Here is a 17,484-nt window from a genome sequence, read left to right as displayed (position 1 = left end):
TATAAATATTTTAATCATCAAATTAAGGAAACATGACACAAGAACTCTGTTTTCTAACTGATAACGTACATAAGATCTTTCTAGTGTATTGCTTGATATAAAATATACGGTTAAAAAACAACACACAATCCTTGCATTTATCGTCCTTGCACAACTTACTATAAAAACTACTGAATAATATTATAAAAACTACTGAATAATATTATGACATCTTAACTTTCCCCCTACTAAAAATTAAAAGGAAAATGGAGGTCAGAATCATGAAACATGAAATTGCACACCTAGATTTTTGTTAGAGAATATATGGACTGCATGGATTCTAGAATCATTATTTATATTACCTTATGTTTACATTTCCATACATTATTATGCTGAGATTATATTATTTGTAGAACCCTTGATATTGCTTTATTCTTTTCCGTTGTTACTTACTGTAGCAATCTTAATTTTAAGTTAATTAAGTTTTTTGTCTGGGAATTTCCCTATTTAACAAAAATACAGTAAAAGAACATTCTTCAGGTTTCAAAGTCAGATTAATTATGTTCTTTTAACATAGTTTTATATGTGTAATTTCCTAGGTTTTTTTTATAAAGCAAATTGAAAAACCAGAAATTCCATCACTTGAATCATGTGCTTTGCAGTATAATGCTATCAGCAGGGTTGGAGCCATGAGATACACCACAAAGACCTTTGCCATTTGAACTAATGGAGTAACTGATAGCAATCGTAAGCTTTCATCCTCTGTGTGGACCAGCACTAGAGGTGGAGAGACACACTGCCAGTGGATTTCACAGAAGTGTGCTCTCAGCAAGGGTGTGGTGAGACTCAGGAATTTTGGGTTCCATTCCAGGCTATGGAGGCCAGTGTGCTATTGCTGGCACAGCTTCTTCTATTTGCCCTAAGCTTGACCCCTTCTGCCCTGTTCCCGTCTTGTCTCTCCCCCACCCCTAGCTCCTTGTTTCAGGCCTATTTTCGTTGCCTACTCAATCCCAGTCTCCACTCCTCAGGCTTCCCACCCTAGTCTCTTTGCCCTGGTCAGGGTTTGTTGTCCAATTCTCAGTCTCCTCGACTCCCACTCTCTTCCCTTCCTACACTCAGTTCCAGTCTCCTTGAACAGCCAGTCCCTGTTCCCCCTCCTGGCTCCTCATCCAATCATTCTCACCTCCTTCCACTAGCTCCCAGCCCCACTCTCCTTCCCTGAGCTGCTCATCCCTGGCTCCTTGTCCAGCTGGTGCCAGCCTTCCTCCTCCGCCAGTTCCTTGTCCCTTCCACTATTCTATTGTCTCCTTGTTTTAGTTGTGTGTGGAACAGCTATTCAGCTCTCCCCAAAAGTCACCAGTTGGACTGGGGCTTGATCTAAAGACTCTGAAGACTACTGAAGTCAATATGCCCTGACCCCATCAATATATTTCACATATAACACTGAACAGCCAGTAACTACATTCAGTCACTACCGACATGGGCCAAAGTATCACCGCAACAATCACTTGCCTGATCCCCACTTAATATATCGGTCATGCTGAGTATTGATCAGCTGATAATGTGTTTGAATTGTGTCCTTCTTGTTTGAGTAATTAACCAACCTATCACCAAACCTTCAGGTTCAATTACCTACTTATCACTCTGTGTATGCAGAGTTCTTCTTCTGACCTTTACTGACTGGTTTAGAAAACAGCTCTGACTCCTTAGGTATTCCATACACACAAACCTGTCTTATCCAACTATCAACTTCTCTATCACCACCACCAAATGATAAATTTCCTTCAGACAAACTGACATACAACAGCAACTTTCCAAACATTGAGCCAGGCCCCAAGCGTCCCTTATTCCCCAGTCGGTCAGGGAAAATAATGTTTGTGGAAGCAAAATAAGTCTCAAGAACCCGAGTGACTTCTCTGGCAGAATTATGCCTTCGGGGCCCTTTTGACATCAATGAAGTCATTTGATTTTGAAATGCTCATCCCTCCTGCCATCCATCATTGCTCTGTCCTTCCATTCCTCCCTCTCCCCCTTATTTTCTCATTTACATGTTTTTGATCTATTAAGTCATCCTCTTCTGCATTCCTTCCTCACCACAATCCCAAAATACATTTCATTAAATAATTAAAACAAACAACAAAGACTTCTAAAACCACAACGGAACTAACATTACAGAGACAAGGTGGGCGAGATAATATATATAACATATTACCTCACCCACCTTATCTCCTTAATATCCTGGGATCAACACAGATACAACAACACAACATACATGGAACTAACACGACATTTGCCAACCATCACTCTGACCATTCTGCATGGATGTTACAAAGTTCTCTAGTCTCCTCCCTGCTCTTTTGTCTGTCTTATCTATTAAACAGTCAACTGCTAAGGACAAGGACTGTCTTTTTCTGTCTGTACAGCACCTCGCATAAGGGAGCCCTGAATTGTTTGGAGCCATTGGGTACTACCTTAATAAAAATGAATAAAAATGATCATCATAAAATTAGCTATAAGTTCTGGCTGTTTATCATAGTTAGGCAAATGAATGGTAACTGTTCCTCTTCCTTCCTTCTCCAGTCCCCAAGCTCCCCCCCTCCTGACATTATCCTCACCCTAATTCTGCCACTAAAACAAAATATTTTCAGCCAACCACAGAACCCCAGCAGAAGCAAAACGCATAACTAACAAAACCGAGGTGGTTGTTACCAAGTTCATATGCTTGTATGTTACTTCCTGTCCCAACCCGTCATCTCTTTATGTCTTTTAATCAGTCATTTTTGACAATGGTACTCCAGCTCCTAACTCACTTAGAAGATCTTTAAAAACTTTTACCCTATGTGATCTAACCAAGGTCACACAGGAAATCTGTGGCGGAGCAGAGAATTGAATCCAAATCTTCCAAGTCAGCACCTTGACCATTGGACCATCCTTCTTTGTCTTCGCTGGTGGACTGTGGAGCCTGTACCGAGTTAGGGAGACTCTTTGCAGGTGCAGTGGTTTGCCTGTGCATTGTACTTTGCAAATTCGGGAGCTTAGCTTCTCATCCTTCAGGGGGAGAGACTACGGATGAAATCCTGACTCCACTGAAGTCCATGGCAAAACTCCCTCTGACTTCAATGGGGCCAGGATTTCATGCTTTTTCACAGTTTGTACAGAGACTGGCACAATGGGCCCCATTTGAGTAATTTGGCCAGTACAATGAATGAATCATCATCATCACCATTTCCCTAACAAAAGACACATGCAAAAATAGAAGTAATGTTTAACAGAATAGGCTTCTTATAGTTAACAGCCTATTTTACGTCTCTTAGCACTTGGCTTATTGTACGAAAGAAGGTGGCTCAGTTAAAACATACAAAGGTCAACCAAAGTTATGTGAAAACCAATCATAGTAAATTACTAAGCCCACAGCATTGCTAAATGGCTGTTCACAATTTTTTCCCCCTTAACTTGTTTTCATCTTGAGAGCACAATCGAGCAATGGTTTGGGAAGATAGTGTAGTAATGTGGCACAAACATAAATGCTTTCTTGATTTAATTTCAAGTGCAAAATAAGCAAAGACCCAGAAAGAAATTCTAATTGTTCCATTTTTAAATTAACCTTTCACTTCATCTTTCTGTTCTGAAAACATCAACACCCACATAGGGAGGTTATGCTGATCGAAATGCTACACAAGAATCCAAGATTAAAACCAGAGTAAAATAAGTTCTCCAAGCAGTCATGCAAGAGACCTGGATTTGATTCCTAGGCCTGGCCACTTACTCTCCAAACTGAGAAAATACTTAAGCTAATCTAATAGGGATGCCTCTGGTCAATTGTTCGTATGTGGATTATTCAATAATCAATGGCGTATTATGATTTTGCATTACAGTGGCACCTAGAGGCCCCCAATCAAGACCAGGGGCCATTGTTTTCAGCACTATACAAGCTCATAACAAGAGAGAGTCTCTGTCTTGAAGACCTTTCCATTCAAAAAGACCAACAAAAGAGAGAGAAAAGAAGCAATATCATTCCAGTTGTACTCAGAGGACTGAGGCACAGAGAGATTAAGTAACATGCCCAAGGTCATAATGGAAATCTGTGGCAAGGCTGGGAATTAAACCCAGATCTCCTGAGTTCAAGTGCAATGCCTTTACCACAAGACCATCCTTCCTGTTAACTAAGGAACCACTAGAGTTGGACAGATTTAAAAATAAATAAATAAGCATACACTGTAAGGGGAAGGAAATAGGTTGAGGAAAGGTGCAGCCTATGAAAGGTGAGAGAAACTGAGGTATTGAGAACTCCTTCATTACTTCAGTGCACAGTGCTAAGATGCTGTACACTGATCCTCGCTGTGGTAAGAGTTAAGCAATAAGATGATGCAACACCTTATCAGAGTATTGTACACCTTGTGCCCAACTACCCAAGCATGGAAATAATCCCAGCACAACGCACACTTGGCTCTGGCTTTTAGGAAGCCTGCATTTTCACCCACCAGCAGCTGTGACAATATTCTGCCATGACACTGGAGGCCAGAAAACTAGAATGGTCCCCTTTTTTTAAAAAAATAGACCTCTGCAAAAGTTAACATGGATTTTCCACCACGCTGCAGATACTGAGTAGCTGCAATTATTTCCTAGTCCAAGTACAGATGAATATGCAGTATCAGATACCCTCCGGCAGGCTGACTAGCGGGGCCAGGTACCAGAGTGATAAGTACCTACGAGACAGATCCACGGGCCACTGCATTATTTATTTAGTGAAGGGGAAATGCGGACCTTACATTTTAAAGCAGCCATTGCAAAGCCTAGGGGAGGCAAAGGATCTCATATAATTCAACTCACTCCTAGTTTTAAGGCTCTCTCTTCCTTGCATCTCCCACTGACAGAAATGTAAAAGCTATTGGACAGCATCAGGAGTTGAGTGTGTAATTGTCCAAGTACCGCATGGGCTCTTCACCCCAGTTTGCACTTTGCTTTAATTTAACCTTCTACACAGAGACTCTTGTCACTTCATTAAACATTATTTTTAGATAATTGTCACTGTAATGTCAGAACATGGGTCGATGGCTATTAGATTTATTGCCAGAACTAGCAGCAGATGTGTCAATAAGATAGAAAGTGTATGACAGTTTGTTGAGAAAATCTGACAACAGGGAGTTGGGGTTAAAAAATATAGTTGCCTGTACTGACAAAACTGTTCAGGAAAAATAACATAGCAAAACTAGAATACATTACTAAAGCTAAATCACCACATGCAACTTGCAGTGATGTTTTATGGGGATACACTTGGAAGACGTCGTCACAGATTTTCTTAAAGACCTTTCACATGGCCAGATAACATACTGGCCTTTCACCTCTAGAAACCATCGCTCAAATGCTGGCTCCAAGAATACAATAGTAATGTGTGGTGGTCTCATTCATATCTTTGTTAATGCACAAGACAATACTAGCTCCTAATTTGGCTTGATTAACAGTCATTGCTCAAGAGATGCCACGACTTGACACAGCTGCCGGTATTGTAAGTTAAGGCCCAGCAGTGCAGACAAGCAATGCTTACCAATGTCCACTTCGATTTTCTCTTATGTTTTGTCTTAGTAAGAGATCACATGGCCCAATGGACAGGTCACTACAATAGGGCCCAGAAGACCTGGACCGTACACTCAACTCTATCACTTCCCGTAAAGGAATTCTCTCTTATGACGTCTTTGTACAGTACCTATCACAATGGAGCTTTGACCTGGGTTAGGGCTTTAAAATAATACTGTAATACAATTAATAATTAAAGGGTTTTTTTTTCAAAAATGCCTAAATGAGTTTAGAGTCATTCTCAGAAGGGACTCAGGCATGTAGGAGTCTAAATCCCATTAAACCTCAATGGGACTTGGGCTCCTAAGCCGCTCGGGCACTTCTGAAAGCGTTCCCATGTAACTAAACTTTTGCTGATGTGCATTCAGATTAATATGCAAGGGTAAAATACCAGAGCTCTGTCTGTGATCTAGTCACTGCTGCTACAGCTCGTGATCAGTGTGTTGTTTCTCCATGATGAATGTGTTACCGATTTATTACTCATCCATTGCCAACATCAGAGAATATTCGGATAATAATGCCAAACAATAATGGAAAACAAAATTATCTATCAGTTCCTTGTCAGCCTGGTTGTCATCCAAATGTGACATTAACTTCTAAACTGATAGACTATCAGAAGACTAGTCTTTTAACTCTATTATTCCTTTAAGAAGTATTTATTTTTATCATTCTGTGATAGATATCAAACTTCCCTTAGATGCTCCTGATAAGAACAATTTACTTTAAACTCAACAGCTCTTATGTTGCCTCAGGGGATGAGTGAAGTCTATAAAACCTGTTATCCTGCAGTTTAAAAGTTGGGCTGAGATTTCAAAAGATGCCTACAGGATTAGGATGTACAATTTCCATTAATTTAATGGGAATTGAGGAGCCAAATATCCTTAGGCACCTTCTGAAAAACTCAGCTTTAGTGTTTATTATGGAGTTACAACATTATGCTTTATGTGGACAGTGGTGGAATATCCTGTAATGGAAGTCAACACATTTTTTTAGTAAGACTTGACAATCTAATCATAGGCATATTATCTCAGATGGGGGTGCATGGTAGACTGTATTATTTGGAAAGGGGTATGCAGCCTAAAAAGTTTGAAAATCACTGCTATATGAGATACCAGAGTCACTTCACATAGTAAGCACAGCATAGGGTTAAGGGGGGAAATGAAGGTATCTCATATACAACTGTGTGACAGCTGTTGGTGAAATTTCATAATTTAGCAGCAGCATCCACCATATTATTCTATATAATTACTCATAACACCATTTACCATACCTATGGGCCTTACCCCCCCTTACAAGGAGTTCTTTTGCCATAACTTGTAAGTAAAGCTTTTCTGGATTGGGCCCTTGTTCCTTATAAATAGCATTTACTCATTCTTCCCTCTTTGCTTTTATCTGTTTATCTTAAATCATAGAATCTTTCGTCCCTTTAGTGGTATATTACTTATCCATTAGGAAATCTGAATGTAAGTACTCTCTGTGGGCGCCACACTGCTTCATACCAGTAATAGCTGATGGATCTGATGGTAATCGGCTTTTGTTTACATATACAGTTGTCATAGTCAGTAGTTAGCTAATATTTGTAAAGTACTTTAAAGATAAGTGCTATAAGTGTCAAGCATTATTATGCTCTGTAATAAGCGAGCAAATTCACATTTCTTTAAAATGAGTGCCATTTTAAAAAGACAAAACTATATTTCAGTAAAATCATTTAAAAGGCCACATTTCAAAAAGTGCCTCAGTTTTACATATGCAGTCCCCACAAGTTTCATGTGCAAATTGGGTAAACAGCTAACTAGGCAATTTGCGTGCACACATGCTGTTTGCTCACACCAGTCTGGATCTGAGTGTGCAAATTATTGCACATGCAAAGTTGAAGATGTACATTTAATGGATGCTTTTTTGGAAAATATGGCCCTACATTATTCAATTGGAAAGTAGTTTAAGGTTCTAATTTGCTTTTTAACATTTATATAATACCTATTTGCCTCTGTTCATTTCTTCCACATAGGGGGCAACTAACTTCATTGGTCAAGTTCACGTTCCTTTTTAGCCAGTTTCACATCCTACACTGGCAGAAGGGTGCAGTTTGAGATTTTAACACTGCAGAGGGATGTTTACACTTAACATTCAGAGGTGCGTATATTAAAAAGAGCTTTAAAATAATTTCTTTTCCTATTACATTTTGTAACATATCCATTTTGTTTTTACATACAAAATCTTAAATGTTGGGCCTAAAATGAATTGGGGTATCCCTTTAGAGCGTTTGTCAGTATTCTCATAAACATTTGGCTTGGTGCACAGAACTGTTTTTATATTAATTAATTATTTTTTCACTGCTGAGGGCTCTGTTCAGCAGCATGCTGACCACCTTCACCCCCACTAATTTCATGCACTGAACAGCTTACTTTGTGTAAATCATACAGAAAGCACTAGACAGAATTGGTTGTTCAGAACTGATACTCACTGAACCTGCTAATAACAGAGATGGTTTCTAACACTCCCAACTTTAGGGATGTTTAGATCAGGATCTTAATTCTGGGCCTGTCTGTCTGTCTACATACTTACATGGCCCTGATTATTAAAGTATCTGAGCACCTCACAATCGTTAATGGATTTTATCCTTAACACCCCCATTGTGAGGTAGCAAAGTATTATCCCTGTTTTACACACGAAGGACTATGGCATAGGCTGGACTAAGTGGTTCACACAGGAAGCCTTGCTGAGAAAGAAATAGACCCTGGTTTCCCAAATCCCAGTTCAGTGCCCTAACCACCAGACCATCATTCCTACTCTCAAATTGTCATGGATGTATAGTTAGCAAAGTGTTTGTATATTGATTTAATAGCCTCTGACTTGTGTCACAGTTTCAGGGTAACTTCACTTGTATTCGCACTTTGTGACCCCTTGACAACATCTGCTTAAAAGCTTCTGGCTCCCAGTCATCATCCCTCTGGGGCAGAGACCTGCGTGTCACTCCTGACCGGGGTTTTAAGGCTGAACAGCTCCCTGCATTGCGATATCCCCAGCAAGCCAGTCTCCCTAAAAATGCCAGTGCCTGTGCTTTTACTTTCTCTCTGAGGATTTTGAACAGCATATTGCCAGCAGTGACAAGATATCACACAGCTCCTTCTAAGCATGCACATATCTTTTCAGGTCAAAGCATTACAGAGAAAACATACAAACATATAGGGTAGGGTTCCCCTTGGACAGCAGGTTCTCTCTGTTTGCTGGACCAGAAAGAAGACTCCGAGTCTGTCTAAACTTAGACTATTTGTCCTGTTGTGACGTTATGAGTGTAATATAATACAGTATTTCATTGAAAGGTGACAGGACCAGAAAGAGTTAATTAACTCACAGACTGACCTGACCCATGGCCAAACTTTAGAGACTGGTTAGGAAGTGTAGATGTCCGGCGTTGGGGCTCAGCCCTCTCAGGTGCAGCTGGGAGCCAGGGCGCCTTACTACCCATGGCCAATAGGTCAGGATTCAGGCCCTTCAGCAGAGGTTGGACAAACAAATAAGTCTATAAGCCCAGGCCCAGGGTCAGGGCGCGGTGGTAAGCAGTTCAGAGCTCAGCCCTTTCTGCAGGGGTTGAGCAAACAAGTAGTCTATAAACCCCTGGGCCCTGGGTCAGGGCGGGGCAATAAGCAGTTCAGAGCTCAAACCCTTCAGCAGGGGTTGAGCAAACAAATAGTCTATAAGCCCAGCAGAAAGGCCTTCTTAGGCCAGCGAGAGGGGAAGTCTGCCACCCTTGGAAAGGTGGCAGGGGGAACGCAGGCCCTCCCACTCCACTGAGTTCCAGCCCGGGGCCCTAGCAGCAGCCAAGACTCGCTGCTGTCAGTGGGGATCCTGGCCGCAACACACTGACATGGGCTCAGGCTCTCCGGGAGCCAAACCAGGGTCAGTCACCCCCGGGCCGCTTCCGACCTCCCCCTCTCTGGGTACCTGTGTCTCGCCAGCATCTTCCAGTGGGTCCCAGATCACGGGTTCCTCAGAATACCAGGCACGGGGAAGCTCGGGCCACTCCTCAGGATACCAGGCACGGGGAAGCTCGGGCCGGGTGGGAGCTCAGCCACCCGCGTCTGTTCTCTTCGGCGACCGGCCTCCAAGTGAGCGCCGGGGCTGGGCTTTTATACTTCCTGTCCCGCCCCCTGACTTCCGGGGGGCGGGGACTGGCAACAGTGGCTCCGCCCACTTTGGCAGTTGCAGTGGCTTGGCCCTCTCAGGCGCAGCTGGGAGCCAGGGCGCCTCACTACAGGAAGATATGTAAATGAACAGAGCTTTGAAATACAGGCCTGTATTGTTAGAAGTAGAAGGGCAGATGTTTGCTCAGGTCTTGGAATATAAGCAAACAAGTCTTGTCTATTGCTATAGCATTAATTCAAAGATCCAAAAAAGGAATATTAACATTTAGGAAGATACTTTAGTGAAATAGTATTATTGTCTATATGTCTCTTTACGATAACCTGTATCTAAACTGTTTAATGGATAATTTACCCTGTGCTAATTTCCAGGATGTTTGGGAAAAGGAGAGTTAAGCCTATTGTTTTCTCAGGCCAAAAGGCTGCTGGGAATATATAAGAACCCTGGGACATGATTCTTCTTCATCTCAGATCTGCTTTGGGTTTCAAGAGGGGGAAACCTTAAGCCATAAGTATTGAGATCCCCAGTCACTGAATGGAGTCACCCTGAATATGGACATTGGACTATAACCTATGGACTATTTCTAAAAGGACTTTTGGCAACTACAAACTCATCACTGCTATGTATCTGAACGTCAAGAATTGAATTCAAGTTTGTATGTATATTGATCTTTTAACCAACACTCTCTCTCTTTCCTTTTTTAATAAATTTTAGTTTAGTTAACAAGAAGTGACTATAACATGTATTTTGGGTAGGATCTAAGTTATAATTGGACCTGGGTATGTGGCTGATCCTTTGGGGTTCGAAGAACCTTTTTTTTCTATGATGAGATAAAATTTTCAGGAATCATCATCATATTTGACATGTGTGTCTGGACGGAGGCCTGAAGCTGGGCACTTTAAGGGAACTGTGTTGTTTGAACTTCTGAGTAACGAGTGAGGTTCTATAGAAGTTGTTTTGTGCTGGCATGGTAAATATAAGTATTGGAATATCCACCAATGTTTGGTGTTTGTCTCCCCTGTTCTGTTTGCAGTTCACCCTAATTGAGTGACCTCAGCTGGCTCCCACGGGCAGCATCGTCACACCTGTTGTCTGTTTGTCTCCAGAGAATCCAGTTTAAACCAGTATATGCAAGACACTCTGGGAGGAGTAGGGGGCTTACAACCTGGCTGATTTGCTTGAAACACCAACTGTTTTTAGTTTCTGGAGCAGCCGTGGTAGCCCTCTCTAATGGAGCTGAGCACAAACATACATACGTTGTGTTTACACTCCACACGGTACAGCTATACCTCAGCTATAGCATTGCAGCTGAGCCAGTGTAGAGCCCTAGTGAACACCAGTCGTCCCCAACCCAGAGATCGCAATTGACTGGCAGAGGCTCCAGGTTCCAGCCCAGAGCTCCCTCCTGCACCAGCCCAGAGCTCCCTCCTGCACCAAATTCCCTCCCAGAGCCCACACCCCTCACCCTCTCCTGCACCCCAACACTCTGCACCAGCCTGGAGCCCCCTCCTGCACCCAAACTCCCTCCCAGAGCCCAAATCCCCTCATCCCCTCCTGCACCCCAATCCCCTGCAACAGCTCAGAGCCCCCTCCTGCTGCTTGTCGGTGGCATTTTGGCGACGACGCCTATTGATGTTGTTGCTTGTTGGCAGAATTTCGGTGGATGCTCGTCCACTGGCCATGGTCCTCGGTGGCTCGTTGTCCGGGGCCCGCCAGATGAAAAAAGGTTGGGGACCACTGCATTAGACCATCCTCCTTACCCTGTGTTTATTATGGGCACACATACACGCTCTCTCTCTCTCTCTCTATGAAAGTGGATTCAAACTGCAAAGTTCTGATATTTCTGTACGAATTTCCACAACTTTTGAGGCTACTTGGAACACAATAATTGCTAAATTTTATGTAAATGTAGAAGCAGAGAGAGAGAGAGAGAGAGAGAGATTAAGTAGGAGTAAAAAAGAAAATTGCGAACATTAACTAGAATAAAAGCCACAGGTTCCTTTCAGCTGTACTCACAACCCCTTCATTAGCTTTTTCTGCACATTTGCAGTATAAAGAAAACATTTGCTTATTTAAAAAAAGACTGCAGAACTTAAAAGTCTCTCAAATACTCTTACAAATGTATATATTCCTCAAAATATTCTCCATGGGGGGAGAGAACACATGGCCACACTTATGGAAGTTCTTTGATAGTATAAGAGTTATCTGATCAGGGAGCAGGAAAACACACACACACACACACACACACACACACACCCCTTGTGTGAGGAATCACACAGTAGGAATAGAAAATCAGAAAGACCAATACTTATAGCAAATAGTTCACAAGGAAGCCACAGGCTGAAATGTTTACTGACTAATTCTGAACCAACAAATTTGTAAAGATCTAAGTCTGCTCATGAATAATTTGAGAACAAATTTGAGAACAAAAAGGGAGTGAATTAATCAGATCTACCCTTTACTATGAATAGTTACCAAGCCGTAATACAATACCGCATACACACAGCATTCATCTGACTGGCAGTCTGGAAAAGGTCAGCGTTCCAAGGGCTAAATTACATAGTGGCTTGTGCTGCACCGAACATAAGAAACAACCCCACTTCCACCCAGCCTCAGCCACATGTAACACCTGCAAAGCAAGGCCAAGTAGGTTCTAACTGTCTCACCAATTTTAAGCTGCAATTTACATTTTCAGAAACCCGCATGGTCTCTCCTGTTCCTATTGGTCTGCAAAGTCATTTAACATAGCAGTTCTGGTTCATGTCTGAGAATCCCAAGGTCTCTCAGGAAAGTCTAAGAATTGTATGCTTTCTACTGAGTTCTTATCCACAGACCATCCTCCCTAAGCCTGCATGTCTGGGCTGGCTCTTCAACCCGTGCATAAAGAAATGTCCATTGTGGGCAGGGGAGATGTAATGTTGGTTACAAAATGTCATTACTAATCAAATATTAATTCTGTAGCACAGTGCAGTTATCAGACCATCAGCACAGAATTCCATTTATTCTGTCTTTAAGGCCAACATTCACCAAAAAAAGTTTTAAAGGACAGATGGTGGGTGCATAGCTTGGCTGCCATTTCTGACCTGCTTTATACCATATCTTGCAACAATTGGAAACACAGGAATTGTCATACTAAGTCAGAATAACAACAAGCTTATATTTACACAACAGAGCTTTATAAATGGTGCACTTATTTAGGAATTGCTTATCCACCACTGAAATGCAGCCAACTCTGAGTGCAACATAGCAAAGCAGAACAGCACACAACAGTTTAGACTAAACTTATTATCGTCTGTGTTACCTTAGCACCTAGAAGCCCTAGTCATGGACCAGATTTGCCCAAACACTTCCTACTTCCTCCAACCAGGCGAAGCTATACAAGAAACATGGGATTCCCTCAAAGATAGAGGATGCTACATTCTGTGATAGTTGAAATTTGGCACAAAACATAACATCAAGGTCTCAGGCAAATTATAAAATAAAATGTTAATGAGTACTGTGAAAAAAGAATTTCATTGGCTGATGGATTTTGTAGGGAGCTATTCTAAATGCATGGATCAGGGCCTGCGAGCCAGTTTCTGGGATAGTTTCATTTAAAAGCAGCATATTTCTTCTGCATAGTAAAGTTCAAAGCTATATAAAGTCAATGTTCAGTTGGAAACTTTTGAAAGAACCATAAACAGAGTAATAAACATTTCAGACTTACTAACAACGAACACCTTGGGAATGGAGGTAACTCTGAGATTCCACTGTAGATCTTCAGTCTTGGTAACTCTTTCTCTTGTGAATGGAATTAATTTTAACTCCAAATTTAGAAACAGGGAAATTCTCCCACAGAGGAGTTGTTCCATCTTCCCCGGGATCATCAGTTGCAATGATCATTTGGGCACATTCCTGCAGTTGCAGAGGACAGGTGCTAAAGAGTGTTAGTGTTTCCTATTTTCTTATCTTCCTTATTTACCCAGGTCTAATCACATGCCTTGCTGAAGCACAAAGTTTACATTCAGTATTCAGTGGATAGTGTGCATAAGCAAAATTAACAGAAATAAAATGTTGGTGAACCCCCAAATACATTTGCTCAACACCCCTAACTTATACCTCAGTTAAACTTGAGGTTATTGTTCATCCAAACTCATCAATATTGCTACAAATTGCACATGTAGTGGCCATATAGATAAGTAGCTACCTTCACGCTTTTGAGTTACAGTCCACCCAGGAAATCATTTGTGGTTTGGACAAACATATTGATTCCATCCCCTTTCATAGTGTTTAAGTGCATTGACAGCATTTTCCAGCACCAAGCAGTCTCTTACTCTACATTCCAAATGCACACCTGCTGCGACTGTATTACAGAGACGGCCTATTGAGACCTAGGAAGAAGGGTACCTTTTGCACTCAGTGGTGTGTTGGGGGAATCAATAGGCACCAAAAGGTCTAGTTTGCACCCTCAAGGATTGGCCAAAAGGGAGTCCTACAGCTTCCCAGCTCTCAGTCCTAAGGAAAAGAGGAAAAACTTCTGATGAACTCCCACTTTCTATTTCTGGGAACACTAGGAGACAAATGCCAACCAAGGTCTTGTTTTCAGCTCCCTTGCCAGGTACTGCAGGTAATGTTATATATTACACCAGAGTAATCAGATTTCATTTTACCAAACATTTTTATAGCACTATCATTTAGATACACTAAATTCCAGCTTTACTTTTCAATTCCTTTCAGTTGCCATAGTCAAACTGACCATTGGTGCATCTAGCTGAGCATCTTGACTCTCCCGATGGCTAATGTCAGCACTCAGTTATGTAGCACTCTACAGTGTGTGTACAGTGCCCAGGAAAACCTCTCACTAAGGCTGCTAGGTGCTACTCCAATGCACATATTTAATAAATAATGATAGTGGTGAGAAGAAATTTCTTGCTGGTTGTTATGCTCTGAAGATTGAGGACTGATAGCCCACAGATTTTTTAAAATAAATATAACAGCAGATTGTCTGATTTACAGACATGCCTATTCCTTTCTGAAAACTATTAAACTGTTTGCCCTGCTATCTTGCAGCAATGTATTTCACAGGTTCATTATACCGAATAGTACAGAATCTTATCCTTTCATTCACTCCTCACATTGTCATGCAACATTGTTTCAACTGCTTCTGTTGGATAACATAGGGATTTAGATTAGGTGTCATCCACCTTTACAAGCAGAAAATTCTTCTCACACACGTGTATGGAGTACCAATGTAAAATGATCCGTTCTTGACTGGCTTAGTGCATCTCAATTCATACAACACCATTCCCAAACCCAGAGATTGACCAAGACTACGATTATAACTGAAGACTAAACACCAGCATGTGCATGCTGCATTTTAGTATATGCCTAGCATCCACCGTATAGTATTGCCATCAGTAATAGTTCTGAGTTAGTACACAAATGCAATTCACAGGGTGGCCAGTCCAACAATACAGAATCATGCCTTAGTTCAGTATTCAAGAATCAGGGGAGGGAAGAACACACCGACATTACAGAAAATATTCACTACGTTAATTTTGCAATATTAAAATCTACTGTCTTTAAACCCACAGAGACTGGAAGCTCCAAATGGGTTGAGTGGAAGCTCTAAATCACATTGCTGCTAGTGAATCTACGGGGAACACTTAAAAAAAAATAGCTCTTCAGTCTGCGTTTTAATTAGATATCTCACCTAGATTTCTTACATCTCTACAACATGTTTCTGTATCCCACATGGCATCTTTAAGCTTCCTTTCTACATCTCCAAACTACTGAACCTGGTGAGATTTTAATAGAAATCCCTGCACTGTGCTATAAAGAGAAGCATTACTTGAGGTTTTAATTAGCATCTGTCAAGGCTGAGCCATAGGAAATGTTGAATTGTTTGTATAACTTATTACAGAAAAGTGCATTTACTATCTGGCTGTCTGCACTTGAATGACGCAAAAAGCTTTAGTCTTTTGAACCCCCTCACCCTACGCCACCTCCCCAAAAGTTTTTAAAAAATAGCAAACAACCAATTTCTGGTGGCAAAAAGCCATTTCCTCAATCAATACACAGCATGCTTCTTCAACCCTGTATTTGGCTGCTGAACTAGTTTCTGATCTCCTGAGGAAAAAGTCATGATGGTATAATTTCCTGATCGGAACAACAGAACTGAGAGCCAGCACTATGTTATTACACATTCCTCCCATTCAGTGCAAGGTACCTGCAATCTTTTAAGAACCTAACATAGCTTAGAAATTAGAGACTACACTGATTCACCCAGTTATGTCTCCTAAAGATACAGCTTGCAGGAGAACACAGAAAAGAGAGGTAAGTAGCGCTCTACTTTTGCTAACTTCAAGAATCATTGCTCTCGATTATATTTTTATTTGTATTTCCAAGTATGGCTGTGCCTCAAAGGTATCAAAATAATGACAGCAATGCCTACCATTTAGCTGCCTGTAGACTATATCTTCTAGAAGGGAGAGCCTTTTCAGTACTGCATCCTGGATAGGGCTGATGCCATGGGCTGTCAAGTTGGCCACTTCTGCCCTGGGATGGATTTCATGGAAGGAATCCCCGCTCTTGACAGTGACGGGTCTACACTTGGCCAGAAAGAGGACAAAGCCAGCCACTGCAATCAAGTTCAACACCAACAGAACTTTGACTCGCCTCAAAGAAGCCATCAAACTCCCAGGGTGGCCACTTCAGCTGCTGCTTGGCAAATGAAGGGCGGCGTGTGGGGAGCCTCCTGGCTACAGACGCAAAGGTGGCTTGGGATGGGAGGTGGCTGTAGGTGCGAGCACATCCCACCTCCTCCGGAGGAGTTGTCTCAAGCCCGAGCAGCGAGCGTGCAGGACAAGTCGCAGCAGCAAAGCTGAGGGTTATGGAAAGGCACCGGCTCAGGACGGCTTCCTAGTGCCCAGCAGGTGCAGAAGAGATGGAGAGAACAATTCGGGTGCTGCAGCCGCAGCGTCCGGAGAAGAATTGTCCCCGGGATGGGGAAGCCGGTGCCGCAACTCCTGGTCCCCTGTAATGCTGCCCCCCAGTTATTCTGCACAGCTCAGGCTCCCAGCGCCGGCCAGCTTCACGTGGACCGGCTGGGCTCCAGGAGGCGAGCCTCGCAGGGTTGGCACAGGGTGTCCTTCATGCCAAACCGCAACTCCGGAGTGAATGTGGCTTTCAGACGGGGAGCAGGGGAAATTTCCCAGGGGTGGGTTTCCCCTCCTCCCTTTAAGTCATTCGCTAGATCAAGCCAGGCGGAAGGTACCCCCAGCCCGGCTCCATCCTCCCCACTGCATCCCTGCAGCAGCAGGAGTTATCTCAGCGGACGAAGGGCAGGGAGGGGAAGGACACAGGGACTCCGGTGTAGTGTCCCTCTCAGTCGGGGCACGGCGGATCTCGGATCTCTCCCGGCCCGGAGCAAGTCACTCACCATCCTACGCCTCCTCTTAGCACCGTCATCCGGCTACTCCGCGCTGGGGAGGCGCAACTGCTGCAAATCCGGGCTCGAACACGCCGGGAAATGGACGCTGCGGCAAAGGCGCCCCCTTGGCCAACTCCAGCCTCGCCCCGCTCAGCGGGGCGCACGGGCGCGCAGGCAAGGTGGGGCTCCCCCGCTCCCCGGCCCCGCGCACGGAGCATCCTCCTCCAGCTCGCGTGGCAGGCGCAGAGCGAGACACCCGGGCATGGGGGCTGCGCTTAGTCAGGTCCCAGGCGAGCTTCGAGGCCGAGGTCGGGAGCAGCGGGTCGCTCTCGCCTCTAAATTGCCATGGCTGGGGGCTGACGGTGCCCGAGCGGAGG

The 17,484-nt window shown here is 43.1% G+C and overlaps 1 protein-coding gene across 1 annotated transcript in view; it reads right to left on the bottom strand.

Moving 5' to 3' along the window:
• Positions 1-17,006, bottom strand: part of GALNT17 (polypeptide N-acetylgalactosaminyltransferase 17) — a 286,464-nt gene extending 269,458 nt beyond the window's left edge. The window contains exon 1 of the mRNA XM_075073937.1: positions 16,130-17,006. Within this exon, the coding sequence (XP_074930038.1) occupies positions 16,130-16,367 (238 nt within the window). The 5' untranslated portion in view covers positions 16,368-17,006. The remainder of the gene's footprint in view (positions 1-16,129) is intronic.
• Between the last annotated feature and the right edge of the window lie 478 nt (positions 17,007-17,484).

The sequence above is a fragment of the Chelonoidis abingdonii genome, chromosome 20, assembly GCF_003597395.2.
Source record: "Chelonoidis abingdonii isolate Lonesome George chromosome 20, CheloAbing_2.0, whole genome shotgun sequence".
Taxonomy (NCBI): Eukaryota; Metazoa; Chordata; order Testudines; family Testudinidae; genus Chelonoidis; species Chelonoidis abingdonii.
Note: the sequence above shows the minus strand (reverse complement) of the source record. Positions and strands in the feature narration are given on the sequence as shown.